The sequence below is a fragment of the Symsagittifera roscoffensis genome, chromosome 7, assembly GCF_963678635.1.
Source record: "Symsagittifera roscoffensis chromosome 7, txSymRosc1.1, whole genome shotgun sequence".
Classification (NCBI taxonomy): Eukaryota; Metazoa; Xenacoelomorpha; order Acoela; family Convolutidae; genus Symsagittifera; species Symsagittifera roscoffensis.
This window is the reverse complement of record NC_087068.1, coordinates 26,468,704-26,485,294: the sequence shown is the minus strand read 5'-3', so window position 1 is coordinate 26,485,294 and position 16,591 is coordinate 26,468,704. Positions and strand designations below refer to the sequence as shown.

The following is a 16,591-nucleotide window of genomic DNA, read 5'->3' as shown; positions in this document are numbered from 1 at the left end:
AAATTATGTTTACCGTCGCGTGACCACTTTATCAGGTGATTGATTTGTTATATTGAACTGCTCGTCCTTTTCGAGAAAAATTTTAACTTCACACTGAGGAAAATTTCTGGAATGATTGATTTAAATTAGGGAGCTCAAATTGGATGCAATATTAAGTTAAGTAATCAAATTATGAAATAAACACTGCATTTCCGATCTAAAAACAAAATAGAAGCAAATTTGTACAAAATTAATCAATGTATCTTTTAAACAGCAAATAACGAACCATTTTAACTACACATTAAGTTTATTTTTGAGCTGTAAAAAATTATGATAGTGTGAGCTAGTAAATTGCTGCTCATAACATTTTTTTCCAATTTAGATAAATGTTATCAAGATTTATAGTTTTCAGTTACAAGAGAGGGTTTCTAATTATCTTCTCTGTGTCAAATTGTAATCTGTTTAGGAATGAAAAGTCTTAAAAAGGTAATTTGAACAGCTTTTTGAAACATTCAAAGATAATCAAGCGTCACTCTAGATGATGTTTTGAGCGCTACAAGAGGTGTAAAACTGCAAGTTTCGGAAGATAACATTGTAAATACAGATTCTCACTTGCCAACTATGGCACAGTGTATCAGGGGTGGATTTACAAAGAGGATCTCGGGGTTCGACTATCTGAACACCTTGAAATACGATATTGCCACATCAATTTATGTTGGGAATATCAATTTGGTTTACCGAATTTTCCAAAAATTTTTTGAAATTCCGCCCCTCAACAGGATTCGATTTTTCTCTAACAAATATTAAATTACTAGAATGATGCCAAACAAGACAAAACTTTATACAGTATGATTATTGTCAGCGTGCTCAGTTTGATATTGACAGACATCGTACAATTTATGACATTCAACGATGAGTTCTTATTTGACTGTTGTCTGCTTCCTTCTCTAGTTTCATCAAAAATTAACTGCAATAATTAATTATGTACATCTGTAACACGTATGATCTGCTGTCTTTTCTCGAGCATATGATGTGTTATAATTGTATATGACCGTTTCCTAGAGTAAGGAGCACAAACTATGTCCTCGTTAGATGTATGGCCACCATTTTGATGCACTTCCCATTGCTTTCGCTGTTTATACCGTGTAAAGTGCTTTCCGTGAAGTGTAGTAATATTAATTTATGGCACCAAACTATGGCTTGTGCTAGTGTATGACTGTGTCCATAAAGTGCACTAGTCGTTCTCCGTAGTCGTCTGGGTTGGCTGTTGTGGTCTGTCTGGTGGGCTTGGCTACTGTCTTGGCTGTTGATGCCATCTTCCTCCTCGTACCCCAGTGGGTCAGACAGTCTATCAGTCCAATGTAGTAGATCTCCCTGTTTTCTTTGTCTGAAAATACAAAATTATTCGGAACAGAAAATAAATACACAAATACTCCTATGTTTAGAGTATTTGTGATACTTTTTTTGTATTATTAAAATAAAAAATTTTTTGGCTTTCAACCAGAAAGTTTTGCTTTCAAGCTTACAAATACTCCTAAATATACGCAGCGACCTGCACATGAATTTATTGATTGGTATTAGTTTCTTTTGCACAAAACTCTTTTTTTAGGTGAGTCATTTCATTTGTTTTGATTCAAAACCCTAAAGTTACCATACTTCGCCGCTCCTCAGCGTTTTGGAAGCTTGAAAGCAAAACTTTCTGGTTGAAAGCCAAAAAAGTATTATTGGGGGTCCAGATATAAAACAAAACTGAAGAACGATTACGTCTCAAATGGCATAATTCCCAAATGGCATAAAAATGAAAAATTTCCCAAATGGCATAAATTACATGCAACTGTTGCATTGAAAAAATCGAGATCAATTTTTTCGTGAAAAATGTGGGAAAAAAAGTCAAATTGTCAATCCAAATGTTGATTGACATTTTATCTTAAAAAAATTGTAGAATTTTTTTCATCAAAAGCAAGAAGCGTAAGCTTGCGGTTATTAATAAGCTTCTTGTGGTCAACTTTTTTGACAATTTGTTGCGTAAATTTGTTTGGAAGCAATTAATTCCAAATCTTGTTCACATGCTTTCGTTCCTGACAAAATGTTAGAATTAGAAATTGATAGAAAATGTTTAAATTACAATGAAAACTTGAAATTTATGCCATTTGGGAAAAGTTTCCATCTTTATGCCATTTGGGAATTATGCCATTTGGGAAGTTACCTGAAGAACACTTTTCAAAAAACTTGGCCACCAGATCTGAGAGAAGGAGCGGAATGCTAAATAGAATTGGTTGAATTTATTAACTCGATAGAATTATAACGTGAAAAAAGGTATAGAAACCGCGGCAAAAATTAATAAAGAAACAACGCCAAATAAATACAACCACGATAAATAATCAAACCGAACAAATGTGAACAATACATTTAAAATCAAGTATTGAAATTAAACTAACTTCCATTAGACAGAATGGCATAGACGTCTTCCTTCATGTCCAGTTCTCCCAAACTGGGGATGCTACCTGTGATGGAGCACTCCTTAACAGCACCTGCTAGCATCTCCCCATCTATACACACTCCCTCCACCTCGTCATTCGTCTCCTCGCCCCCCGATAGAGTCGGCAGCAGATCCGGGTTCCCTGATCAAACTCACTTAATTTTCAACCTACTCTGAAAACTAAACGCAATTAAATAATGTAGCAGCACTTAAATGCTTAGGATTCGAGAGCAAAATTAGAGCTCCAAGTGAAAACTTGTAAGGACTTACATTTTAAATTGTAAGGCCTTTCGTTAGATTTATCAGCATCAAATAAATCGTCAAATAAAAAAACGGCGGAAAATCTTTAAAATCATCACTGAAAAACTACCCAAAGACGTACGCGAACTTCATTGCTTGCATACACTAAATAATGACGAAATGTATGGCCAATTTTCATGCTTCAGTTCAGGGGCGGATCTAGGGTTTTCTCGAGGGGGGGGGGGCGGATTTTCAAAAAACTCCAAGTTTTGTCTACTTTTTTTTAAAAGTTTTTTTAGGTCGACCAAACTAAATTTCTGAGCTCTCCTGATGACCCTGTTGTGGCCAAATTTTCAACGCAGCCGGCAAGTTTTTGAAAAAAAGGCCAAAAAAGCCCCCTGTTTCAGTTCCTGTTTTTTTGGTGAGAATGGTAAAACGTGTTAAAAATACAGAAAAAAAATCTTAGCAGTTATTTACCAGCTGATGGAGAAGTAGAGAGAAGCTGCTGGGTGTGAGCTACGGGAGGGTCCCCGGCTTGCAGTGGCTCCCGATCCAAACCGCCAGATCGGTTGAACGAGCTCTCCAGTTCGAACTGTTCATTTGTTGGGGATCCTCCGTGCGGCTGAGATGACGCCATGTCATCCGGAAGAAAGGTGTCGTCCTATAGCCAAAACTTGGTTGAATTTTTATATTTGCACACTTCATCGCGAGCGCGGAGACCGACAATTGACAACAAAGCCTTTCATGTAGAAACAAATGGTGTTGAAATTTTGTTCATAGACCAATTTGATTTGCTTTCTTTCGATAGACAGCATTGAATATTTTAAAAAAATGAGTTTATAGCAGACGACACAAAATTGGGTTTTGGGAAGATTCCAAGTTGACTTCAAGGAATTCATTTTGTTTTTTAAACAATGAATATGATTGCAGATGAACAAGATAGCTAAATATAAACTATAAAGAGAAGGAAGAATGGTACTTTACCATCTGAAAAACAACCAAACCCAAAATCAAGGGGGAATCGTTTATCAACAACTGACTTCTTGCTTCTCGTGTTTTTAAATGAAAATATTTAAGAGGGATTGTACACAGACAAATCACGGCTCGTTCTGCAATTCACGAGTTTATCTCTGTTTGCCGCCAATATCGGGAGATTATTCGCCCCATCTTCAGAATTTTATTGATATTCCAATTACGAGACGTGTGTTCATAGAAAAAAAAATCCTTCCGTTAGCATTGTGATTTCGAATTTTAGATTTTGTGAGTGACTGAGTGCATTATAATAATACATATATTCGTCTCTAAGAAAATACGCGGTTCAATTATACTCAATATATCGATATGATTATCCTCAATACATCGAGTCTTGTTCAAATATAATTCAGTCCCCGTCTAGTGGCGGCTGTCTCTATCAGCCAACTGGGGTAAATTTACAAAAAGATTGACACTAACTGTAAGAGCGTGCTGGTCTATTCCCAGATCCCCCTGCTTGGCTGACTGGCAGTTGTGGATGCCCAGCAGAAGACTGTAGTCCATCAAGTTGCAGTCCTTCAGGAACTGAATTAGACACAAAATTAGTACAAGCAAATCCAAGTGCAACAGTCAATGTAGCGGAGAGCAAATTCCAGTGAAAATGTTATTTTATTCCTCTTCTGATTCAGACATTGGCGATTTCTTCTTTGATAACCTCTTACTAAGAAACATCTTTAGACCGCTTTCAATCCCCGCACGATTTTATGCAATTGGTTGCCTAAAACTTGAGGGATTCAAATGCAAACACATATCTCAATGAAGGACTTTTGCAAAAACCAGGGTGGCTTTTCCCATATAAAGGCGTTTCTTTCGTTGATGTAAATCAATGTAATGTAAACCTGAATGTCTGAGGTAAGTTTATTCATGAACTTCGTTTTGGACTCCTCTCCTATGAACAGATGTTCCTTCTGCCGAATAAAATCCATGTCTCGGAACGAAGAGGATGTCGAGGGGTGGAGGAGTGGGTCAGTAGTATCTAAGGGGTCCAGTCCTGCGGAAGCTGCAGCAGCTGCTGGGGATACAGATGCTGCGGCTCCAGTGGCGTCGGCAATAGAGCCACTCTTGACCTTGGCAGCATCTTTTTCCGACATCTTGCGATTCTTCTCGGAACCCTAAAGCAAACATTAATTTTGCTAATTGATTGGGCTACAAATCGACTCTTTATTGCTTGACAAATGAGAACTTAAATAGTTACTCGTTAAGATAATAACTAATTCCTATATAACGAAGTTTTGATGATTCGAGGCTTGGTAATTTTATCTAATCGAGTCCCAATTTTCTAAATGCCTGATCGATCAACAGATAACTTCAATACAAGTTTACACACTCAAATTTGCAGTTAGTTTACCCATGTTTGATTTTTTCAGCTGAAATACAACTTTTTCGGCCTGTTTCAAAACATTAAGGTCTTCGACAGTTTTTAAGAACCATTTCTAAGCACGTATGTAGTGCTTTCCATGCAATCCATGCATTATACACATAAAACCAATTACTATCAGAATGGATCAACATGCTTAAAAAGTTATGCGATCTCGGAAAAAGACTTCCGAAATAAATTCTGTGCAAGTACACTTCGAAAAGCAGAAAAACCGTTCAACTACAACTTAAAGGTGGGGCTCTTTTCTGTAACTCTTAAGGTTCACAGTACTGACCCGCGAAAGCGGTGATAAGAGCGCCCATCGCACAGAGCAAGTAAAGCGGTGATCAAGAACTTAAAACAGTATAGAGGGCGGAAAAGCAATATGAAATTTCGTGTGAGGCGGAAACCATTATATAAATTGACGTAATTTATTCCGATTTTTGAAAAAAATAACGAATATAGACAACGGAAAAACTCTAATAGAAAATTCAAAAAAAATCGAAAAGGGGTGAAAACAAATATTTAAGCGAAAAAGCTGTCTTTAAAACTGGCGATAAGAAAAAATATATATTTTTAAAAACGAGGCCAACACTCAGAATACTCTGCATAACGTTTTCCAAACTTTGAGCCAAAGTGCAAGGAGATCCAGCTGGGAAAACATATTACATAGAAATCAGGAAAGCATGCAAATCACGCGCCACAGATTTCTGGATACTATGATGAAGACATAAATATATCTTGAAACAACGAAACACTATTGTAAGTCAGAATTGGGCGTACTTTGAATCTCAAAATACTTCCAATGAAACAATCACATTCACTTTATCTATCAGTCTTTATCTAGATCTGAATACACTTTTGAGCCACACAAATTCCTGATAGCTCTGCAAACTGAACAGATTGAAAGCGAACACAAATTTCACGCGTGTCAAGGTTATCGGAAAGAAAATTTACCAACTCACATTTCAGAAAAATTTGATGTAATCAAGAGAAAAGTAAAATTGGTCAAAAGTCAGCCAGCTACCGGCCTCCTGTAAAACCGGTCTAAGGTCAGGCTGTCTGTCTATGAAAAATTAAATTGCCATCATTCAAGATTGAAATATCGAAAAAAGAGTTCATAAAAAAATCGATGATGGGTTCGGAAACATAAATTAAGCTGAGGAGTATTTCGCGGGGATTCAAAAAATACCAAGCGTGTTGGAAAGTTTTGGACAAAAAGGTTTTGGTTGGCGGGTATTGAAAATATTTAAGGTGCATGATGTATTTTCAACGCAAAAAAAACTCTGTTTGCATTAATAACTAACACATCATTTTTTAATTCAACTCCCCGTTAAAAGCAGTTGATATTTTTGAGGTAGTTGGGTTCTACGATCGTAGCTATAAAAAGAAATTTCACTTTCATGCAACGTGTTACAAAAGTATTACAGGCATTTACAATAAGTATAAGTGGTCAAAATTCTAAAAATTTCTCAAGTTATATGGAAATGTATCGTTATATTGCTACACTTGTGAATGGCAAGCGTTGTCAAATTGGAATATAGACTTTATTTCGGGTTAAGAACTAGTTTAACAAAATCAGTTGAAACAATAATGATGCTGCTATGTTGCTGACATGCTCAATTTCATGAAAACTCAACTTAAATACCGGGTACTAGTTTCTTATTTCTAGACCCCTGGAACCACCGGCCGAAAATAAGATAGCGTGACGAGCAGACGGTGTACCCTATCTGAAATTTCTCTATGAGTACAGTACAAGATACATAACTCAACTCAAACAACTATGTATAATTATTTTTTTGATATTAATTTTCTACTGATAGTTTTTCGATTTAATGGTTGTCGACTTCAGCTCTGTCGGGTAAGTTTCCAAACTATGTAGTCTACTTTGCATACGCTATTTAAATAACTATCGTGAACCTTATGTGGGCGTTACATGAATTTAGCTTCAATTCTGTCGGCTTATTTACCGATTGTTTCCTTAAAAAGTCCGGTGGTATTTTGAGACCAAAAAAACTCTGGTACCAACTTGCTTAACGTTCAAATTCAACCCCACAAGGACCTCTTTGAAAAACTTAAAATCAAACCTCAGAAATTTTTTTTCATTTTTCCACTTCTTTCTTCAATGGTACCATAGTTCGAAATTCTGTTTGCTTATTTTTCAACGTCATGCTGCACTCTTTTTATTATTATTGGGTCGCAAGTCGTGCGAAGATCAGCTTCGCCTTGTTTATATTATATATCTTCATATTGTCAATAAAGGCAATTCCAGATAAGCAAACAAAAACTGCAGTGATAGACCGTGTCAATGAGATCAGAGGCAATCAGGAGAAAACAGAGAGGAAACTCGGAGAGTAGTGGAATATCTCGTCCGCGTTAGAAACAAGATTAAAAGAACCAGAAGGGTAAACGAGTAAGGATTTATTGTAATCTATAACTCTCCTTTTGATGCTCGTGAAAAAAAAAACATTGCTGGCAAACTTTCGAATTTCTCAAAAAAAGCTCCACAGTTTAAGGTTAATGACGTAGATCTGAAAGCTTTTCATACCTTCCTCAGTCCAAAAGCTCTTGACCAGTATATAAATTTCGATGATTGTCAATAGTAGGACTTTGCTCATAAGGACAAGGCCTCTGGTGCTAGAAACAATTGGAAGTACAGGAAAACATCCTTGGAATGCCTTCACAAAAAAACTTGTTTATTCAAGAAGTTTGATAGCAGTTACGAAACACTATGAAGTATCAGTACTGTGCAAAAGCGACTATGGGAATATCAATTACATAAAAGTTAACAACGCTGATGACGTTGCCAGCTATAAAATTCTGTGAACCGAAGGCAACAAGCGCCAATACAATGAGACCATCTCAGACAGCGATAAAATGTGACTACTATGTTCCTCTTTTTCTCCCGAAAATTGGCCTTGATTTGCCACAACAAAATAGGTTATATGATGTAGGTTATCATCAACGGGCAGTTTCGTTCTACTTAGCTGTAGCATTGTTGCACAGGAAAATACACATAACTTATTATACTTCTTTGGTTTTTATTTCTTCATTCTTATTTCTTATCTTTCTTTTAAAATTGACATTTTCCTTTTCTAAAGATTTCAGTTTCAGTTAGCATTGTTTCTGCAACTTCGGCGTCCACTGCTGACAGATTTAATTTGCTTAACACTAGACGAAGCCTACGGGTACGCAATTTCAATAATCAGTGTTTCTTTGTCGTTTTATATACTCTCTCAAATCTAGTTTCAGCCACTTCAGTTATGTAGAATAAAAAATAAAAAGTCTGTTTTCACTAATAAAAGCAACAAAATTTTGCTTCTTAAAACAATTGAAATTTCAAATATTCTGAATTAAAAACTCAATATTTTCATATGGAACATTTAGCCTACATTAAAAATATCTATCTTGCTGCAACTTTAATGTCTAACTTAATAATGAACCAGAAATCGTAGCTTTAACGGAAACTTGGTGCAATGATGACACCATGATAGCAGCCTACCACCGCCAGCATGATAACCTGTAACAAAACAAAAAATAGAGGATGAGTTGCTCAGGACTCAACTAAACAGATTTTCTTAAAATCACAATAACCGAACTCCAATTTTAAGCGTGTCAAAAATTTCTTCAGTCCTTAGTCATGAAGATTCTATGAAACTCCAAATTATCCCATTGACAATTTTTTGTTAGTCTCTTGGCAGCTTTTTCGAAGTAGGAAATCATGATCATGCACGGATTAGAGCTAAAACTGGTGTCCCAATGACTCAAGAAACAGAACACTCAAATAGAATGATCGATTTACTCTTTGCAAATTATGATTGCAATTGCCTTGCAATTAAAACAGATATGGTTGATCATTATTTAATTTGGTTAAAATCTGAAGAGCTAATAGCTGAAAAAAAACCCGAACCGTGAGATAAAGCGCTGATACAATTAACCAACTTAAAAAGTCGGAACTTCAAATGGATATAAACTTAAGGTTTTACCAGCAAACAAACAATCAAGCGAAAAACCAACTGCGAAAAATATTTCCCAGAACTGGAACTCCTGCTTTAAAAAGTCATATTATGATATTTTTCGACAATTTGCGCCTAAATTTGAAAACAGTGCTACGAAAACAAAATTGAATTAAGAAAGAAAGAAAGAAAGAAAGAAAGAAAGAAAAAATTTCTCCGGTCAATCATTACATAAATTTAGCAATTCATAAATATTAATAATTATTAAGATGAGACACGGAGAGGATAGAAAATGGGGCCATATGGCCCACAAAAGCCTACCCTAACTATGCATGATTCTTTCACTATCAGAAAAAAAAATTTAAATATTTTTGGAATTTGTTAAAAATTCGTAAAGTCATCCATATCTCCTAAGCTACGAGCATTTGGACGGTCAAGTATTGTCATTCTAATCAGAATTCTACATTATACCTTCGTAAGCAGGCAACCGCCGGTTAAAAAATATTTAAATTAGATTTTTTTCGAAGTTTTTGATTTTTTTCATAGATCGTAAAATGTCCATATCTCCTAAACTAAGAGTTTCTGTCAGGTCAAGTTTTAGCGTTAGAAGTTCAACCCTAAAAAAACACCCCGTTAGCATGCGGATTCAATAAGTTTTTCTACTCATAATTTGAAATTGTAATCGACTTAAGAAAGGTAAACTACAGTTTTTTCAAGTTGGTTAGAGAAATCAAATCAGGAAAAAAACTGACAGAAAAACTCTACCAAAAGTGGACAAATTAAATCATTTGTTTGAAAATTGGAGAAACATTAGCTAGGTTACACAAGTCTGAACCAATCTACCGAAAAAATTCAAACCACAAAAACCCTCCGAGGAAACTTCTGATGTCGAAAAAATTTTTCAGACCATAACAATGTTCAGAAAAACTCAAGAGGACTTTCATTCTACAACAAACTTTTTCATACAAATCTTGAACCCAAAACTACCGAGTATTTGATCACCCTGTTTAACAGCTCTTTGTCTGAAAAAATCCATATATGCTAAAAAACACGGTAGTTTCATTTCACAAAACAGGTCCTAGGCATGAACCAAGCAATTATAGGCAAATTTATTTACACCCAGTAATAGGAAAAGTTTCCGACACAATTTTAAACGCTCGGATTTTAGAAAATTTGGACTAAATTACATATATTGTCTCAATACAAGTTTAGATTTAAGGATAACACTAACACTATCGTGGCTTGTTGCCGTAATTAAATATCTTCTTGAGGCTCTTGATTGAATAAAAACCTCGTTGCTCATTTAATCATCAATTTAAGGCATTTGATACAGAAAGTGACGAAATTCTACACCACGAATTTTATCTTTATGGTTTACGGGGGGGACTACGTATGAGCTATCAAAATCAAATCTAACAAACAGAACATAATGTGTCAACATAAACCAGAAGTTGTCAGTTTTCAAAACAATTGAATGTGATGTGTCCCGGGTTCAGTTCTGGAATCATTTTTTTTCTATTTATATAAACGACGCCCTAGAATTGAGAAAACACTGAAATAACAATGTTACCTGATGACAGTGATGATTTTTCATTGGTTCGCCAAAAACGAACAGAATTTGAACTGATAAAAAGTTTGCTTATACTTTTCAACCAACAATGGTATGCTTTTATCCTTTTGATGGCTCATTTAAAGGTCAACTAATCGAAAAGCCAACAATTGAGTACTAAGGCATTCAATTAGAACAAAAACTAAACTTTAAAACACATACAGCTGAGATTCAAAAATACAAAAATAACTGAAGCTATTACGGGCGAATATCGTTAAGCTCCCTGGATTAAACTGTCTTTTAATCCAGGGACCCTGACGAAACTTTATAAATTTTGCAAGTAAACTTACACCAATATGAGGCCGATATATACGGCACCACAGCTTCCAAACCAGAAATTCCAAACAACAGCTTTCAAACCGGCAAAGCTTCCAAACCTTTCAAAACCGGAATTATTATGATTCATTAAGCTGATTTGTGTTGTGGGGGGACAATGATTAAAAATTGCAGGGGGGGGGGATGATTAAGTAGTGCAGAATAGTATTCAGAGTGGCCTACACTTACTTTGAGGTTGAACTTGTGGTGTATTGGCAGTCTGGCGGAAAAGATGTTCCTCACTATGATCATGTACACCCCTGGGGGCTTGTCTATGGTGATGCGGAACAGGTCCAGATACTGTGGCAGTAGAGTATCGCCTTTCCGCTCCACCACAAACTAAAAGCGAAAGCACTCATTAAAATAATTCTTTGAGAAAAAAGACCGAAGCAAAAACAGCGGTTTATTTCTTATTTGGTGTCAAATTTACTTGTAAAAACGTTTCTGCCACAAAAAGTCAAATACAATTGTTTTAAGAAACTGAACAATTACCAGCTTCTAGTCCCTTAAAGAACTTAAAATTACCGACATTGCCAACAATTTCTCAAAGTAAAATTGAACGTATTAATTAACAGTTGAGTCAGAAAATGCTTAAGAGATCAATTCAGATTACCAACATCGTATAAAAAGAGCAGGGAAGTTTGCAGCATGAATCTTAACCTTTTCTGCGTCTAAGAACGGCAATCATACTAACCCTGTAGTATCTCTCGAGTATCTCATGCACTTGTGCCACATCCTCACTCGTCATGGTCTTGATGATGTACTTGTGGTCATGAGTGACGTAGAACTTCAGGTCACCCCGTCTGTGGGACAAGTTGGTCGGTGCAGCGTCACAAACAGATCTCTAAAACCACAACATGACGTAAAATAGATAAATAAATAAAACTATCCAGTACACGAACACAGTTGAAATATAAAGCTCAATAACAAAGATTTTATCTCATATCGATCGGAAAGCTTCAGAAAATACCATGCTTCTATAAATTTTGCAATATTTTCAGACATTTAACCCGTCAAATATTTGAGGTCGTTGTAGGCTACTTCTTTAATAGTAATCTAAGAGAAAGTTATTGTGGTCTTTTTTTGGACGGAACATAATGGCTAGATTCAGCAAACATTTGCACAGCATCAGATTTTTATTAGTTTTCCGCAAGTTAAGCTAATTTAAGTTTAACAATTCGGAAAATCTGACCAAAAAATCGTCGTCTGAGACTCCGAATGTTTCGCGCAGACTTCTGAAGACCATTGGCGAGTAGTGTTTAAACTTGAATGTCTTTGGCAGGTTTCTAAACAACAAGCACAAAATTTCAATGCTGATAAAAAGCTAGAGCTGCATTACTCTCGATCTTCTTCAGGGTTGGGACACAATTGCTATTCAGCGACAATTTCTAACAGCAAAGTTTTCAACTAGCTTTGGCAGGTGACAAACACTAACCGTGCGGCTTTTCATATTATCGACAACTCTTATCTCCGCTTTCGACACTTAATTGGGGAAGGGATATGTTTCTTCAAATGCTTTATTGGCAGTAGAATAGCCAACGCGGCCATAAAACATTTAGCAAAAAGTTATTTGCACCCGATTTTTCTGAATTTACTGTCTAAACTGTTGCCAAGATTTGTCAAAATAGAATAAAAAGATAATAAGGATAGCTGGTTGCTAAGCAAGTAACACAGAATGTTCCGACCATATTCATAAAAGCTACCTGATTTTTTTCAAATAAGTGTAATTTTTTGTGCGCGAAAAAAGGCAAATTGGATAACAGTTTTCTCGAAAAATTGTAAGAAAAAACTTAAGAAATGTTTTCCCCCAAGATGGCGCTATTAAAACCAGGAAAATAACTTTATTGGATTTCAACAAAGTTTCTTGGCTTATCCTTGTATAGTAAGAAAGGTCGAAACTGACTTGTTGTATCCATGAGATTGCATTTTCACTTTGGTGTTGGCAAGGAAGTCTTTCTTCATCAGCATCAGGGGAGGGGGAACACTGCTTAGCTCTTGCACCTATAAGTAAATGAAAAATTAAAGAAAACGCTTGCTATACCTCAGAAATCCTGCCCACAAGGAAGCAATCATGCCTGTGTTCTTTTCTGTAACCTAAGAGATACAGTAAAAAGTCCATGAAAACCGAAATCAAAAGTTAATCAATGAGAAAAAATGCAAGCCTATTACTTAAGCTTTCTTTTGCTTTGTAATTGTGTTAAATTTAGGTAGTGTTTAAACCGGATCAGATAAATTAAATATTTCTTTCTTTTTCTTTGATGTGGCTTCAAAAATATATATTTCATTAGAATGACTGCTTTTAAATTGAGTGAGGAAGGTTTAGTTTAGCTGAGGTTAGATAAGGTATGGTGTGTTGAGTACTGACCACGAACTTGGTGGCCCACATGAGGATGTTGAGGTAGGGGTCATTGGACTTGAGGGTTTTCTGCTTGAGGTCCTTCTTGTTCTTCCGCTGCTTACTCTCAATGTCCATCCCAATATCTGCAGTAGACACATCAAAGTATATATTTCTAGTATTCCAGCCAGAGGCCTATCCCGAAGGTTAATTACTCAAGATCCACTGAGCTATGGCTACTTGCAAGAGCTCAACCTGCCAATTGTAGCTAACATTCGTGCGATTTGAACCCGCTATCATATGACCAACATAATCGCAAATATAACTGAAAGGGACTTTATTGTGACCCCCTGGCTATGCGATTTTTTTAAGGTAATGAAAATTGACTGAAAGAAAAACTCACCCTAAGCCATAGTTCAGCTTCACCCTCCTAGGGGTGTGCTCGGGATAAAGTTTTCTCTTATCGCAAACTAAATCATATCGGAAATTATTATATTCTCGGAAACTCTTATCATTGACATTTTCTGTACAAAGCAACCTCCTTTAGATCTTATTCCGACCATATAGAATGAGAGGAATTCTGTATTCGGGTGTTTAGGATTTTTCCCACGCAAAATCAGGTACCACAAATAATCATTTAAAGTCTTTTCAGTCGTGATTCGAACATTTTAACAAGTTTTTAAAAAGAGTCGAGGAAAATCCCTTTGAAATTTTTGATTAATTATCAAGCGAATATAAAGTGAGCGAGCACGCATATTTTGTTTTTCAACCAAAAGCAAATACTACAAATAATCATCGGAATAGGTGTAATGATATATTATATTAAAGCCCTTTCAGCCCAGATTCGAACGAAATTTTTTTTTTTGAAAAGCTGCCTCAAGTGTCGAGAAAAGCCGGTTTAAAACTTTTTGACTTTTAGTTCAATTTCAACCGAGCAAAACAAGCGAGCAGACTTTTTATAGAAGGACAAGCCATGAAAACTTAAATACTCTCCAGCTAATATTTTATCAAAACTTTCTCACCGCCGACTTCTGAATGAAAAAACTTGTCAAATGAAAAAAAAACATTTTTTTTTTGGTTTTCTGATCATTGGTCGACAAAACTAATGCTCCACATTACTGTGACGGTCGAATATGCCTCAGTTCTAGGCTTTCGTCAGATCATTTTATCAAACCACCTTATAAAAAAGAAAATGATTTGAAGAAAAAAAACGTTATATGTATTTTTAGGAATATGGTCTAAACATTCTGAGCTACTTGCACATCAATTAGCTATCCTTGTTTCGTTTTATATTCTGTTGTTTTTCAAAACTTTAACCTATTATTTAAATTATTAGTGACTCTACCTTTTCTTTTCGAATCTTCAATTTATCCCGTATAGTCAAACTGAACAGAAGTCAGGCGTGTAAGTTGATTGAAAGCCATGTCAACAAAATACTAAAAACCGAAATATGACGGTGACAAAAATATTATGAAGGTAGCTTGAGACTGGCAACTACAGTTTTTAAAGGGCTGTGACAAATTCGTTCCATGACAGATCTCGTCCCATTTTAATTTCAACACATTTCGTACCATTTCAAAGCGTACACAGATTTCGTCCCACAAAATTTAGATATGGGATGATAGAAAGTTGGATATGGGACCAAATCTATGTAGGAGAAATCTGTTAACTAAATAAATAGGACAAAATCTGTAGTAGGCGAAAACTGTGCCAATTTTTTGAAGCACATTTAGATCAATTAAAGTGCTTCCTAAATATATTTTCAAAACAATGCAATCATTAAACGAAATTAGGTGCAACCGTTAAAAATATATGGGTCATCCAACAGCGTTTTCCACTTCATAAATTCAAAGATATGAAATACATTCAGCCTGAAATTTTTTATAGGTAAGATGGTCAAATACGCATAACTACTAATTTTACGATCTTTTTTTAGCTCAGAAAAAGGTCCTTGAATTCGGACAACAAAAAACTATATATTTAAACACATAGGCGAAACAGAGCTTCGCAACACTTGAGAAACCAAATAAAACAGTCTCAAAACCGAAAAAAGAAATCGAAAAGAAAAATCTGACGAGCCGAAATCGATCAAAACGAATGAAAAAGAATCAAAAACTCACACCAAGACAATAGAAGATAAAATTAGAATCAAAAGAAAACTTACCAAGCCGTAACAAGCCGAATAGAAGAAATCCTTTAAGCTGAAAAAATTCTTAAAACTTAAAGACTAATAAGTTGTTAGCCCCAATTTCTCTCAATACAAACAAGCACTTAAAAACTCTTTTCGCTCATCAAACGTCGAAGTATGAGGCCACTAAGCCGATATAAAATAGGCCGAAATCTACCAACTCGAGAAAAAAAAGAAATTTAAAAAAGACTTACACTAATAAAAGTTGTTAAAGCCTCATCCCCTTCAATACACACACGCACACAAGTTTTCTCGCTCATTAAAAGACAAAAGATGCGGCCAATAAGCCGATAAAACAGGCCGAAACTTATAAAACCGAGAAGAAAAAAAGGCAAAAAAACGAAGAAACAAAAAAAAATTTAAAAAAGAAAAAAAGACTTAAAAACTGATAAAAATTTTTAGGTCCCATCCCTTTCATTACAAAAACGTATTAAAATTTTTTGCTTATTAAAGGACGCAATATGAAGCCAATAAGCCGAAATAATTTCGGCCCAAATGTACCTAACCGAGAAAACACAGGAGAACAAAATTTAAAGAATGAAAACTTTGGTAAAATTACAACCAAATAAAAGCTAATTTCGAACAGGGCGGATATTGAAAATGCTACATGCTCGAAAAATGTCTGTCTCAGTTTTCAAAAGCGAGACGACTGCTGCAGTTCAGAGTGCAAACAGCAGAAATGATCTCGAAATTGAACATCATCTTGTGGACCAAGTTGTTTACGGGAAAAAAGTCAGGTACGCAAGGGTAAAAAAGATCTGAAATATCTAATTCTTTTGGATCAGCATTTCATTCTCCAATTACTTCTTGAGATTCTAGGTGAACAAAATCAGAATATTTCATCAGATCGTAGGTATATTACTTGCTGCCATCAATCTCTTAATCCAGCGTAATAATTAATAAAAATGAATCAGACTTTTATGAATTCAGACTCATATTTGGCAAACACTGAGAGCAGAGCAAACAAAAAACATTAAAATCAAATCTCGAAAACTAAATACAATTTGAGCAGTCCAGTCATCGTTGAATTGCATATTTGCGACCCTGAGGATACCCTAACATTACACCTATACATTAATTAAAGTAATTTGGTTTAAAAAA

General features: G+C 35.4%; 1 protein-coding gene across 1 annotated transcript; it reads right to left on the bottom strand.

The window, feature by feature from the left end:
• Window positions 1-334: 334 nt before the first annotated feature.
• LOC134851569 (phosphatidylinositol 5-phosphate 4-kinase type-2 alpha-like) lies at window positions 335-13,623 on the bottom strand. The gene is made up of 10 exons (XM_063867713.1): window positions 13,333-13,623; window positions 12,871-12,968; window positions 12,160-12,253; window positions 11,662-11,811; window positions 11,157-11,306; window positions 4,570-4,842; window positions 4,151-4,255; window positions 3,176-3,359; window positions 2,418-2,600; window positions 335-1,366 (listed from the first exon to the last, which is right to left on the bottom strand). The coding sequence occupies exons 1-10, from the start codon at window positions 13,438-13,440 to the stop codon at window positions 1,185-1,187; spliced, it is 1,527 nt and encodes a 508-aa protein (XP_063723783.1). The 5' UTR covers window positions 13,441-13,623; the 3' UTR covers window positions 335-1,184.
• Window positions 13,624-16,591: the final 2,968 nt, after the last annotated feature.

Excerpts from the sequence above, each read along its gene's own strand:
- LOC134851569 (XM_063867713.1), bottom strand. The coding sequence starts at position 13,440 with ATGGACATTGAGAGTAAGCAGCGGAAGAACAAGAAGGACCTCAAGCAG. Across the intron at positions 12,254-12,870 it reads CAATCTCATGGATACAACAA|AAACCTGCCAAAGACATTCA; the intron begins GTCAGTTTCGAC and ends CTTGTTGTTTAG. Across the intron at positions 1,367-2,417 it reads TGCCATTCTGTCTAATGGAA|ACAAAGAAAACAGGGAGATC; the intron begins GTTAGTTTAATT and ends TTGTATTTTCAG.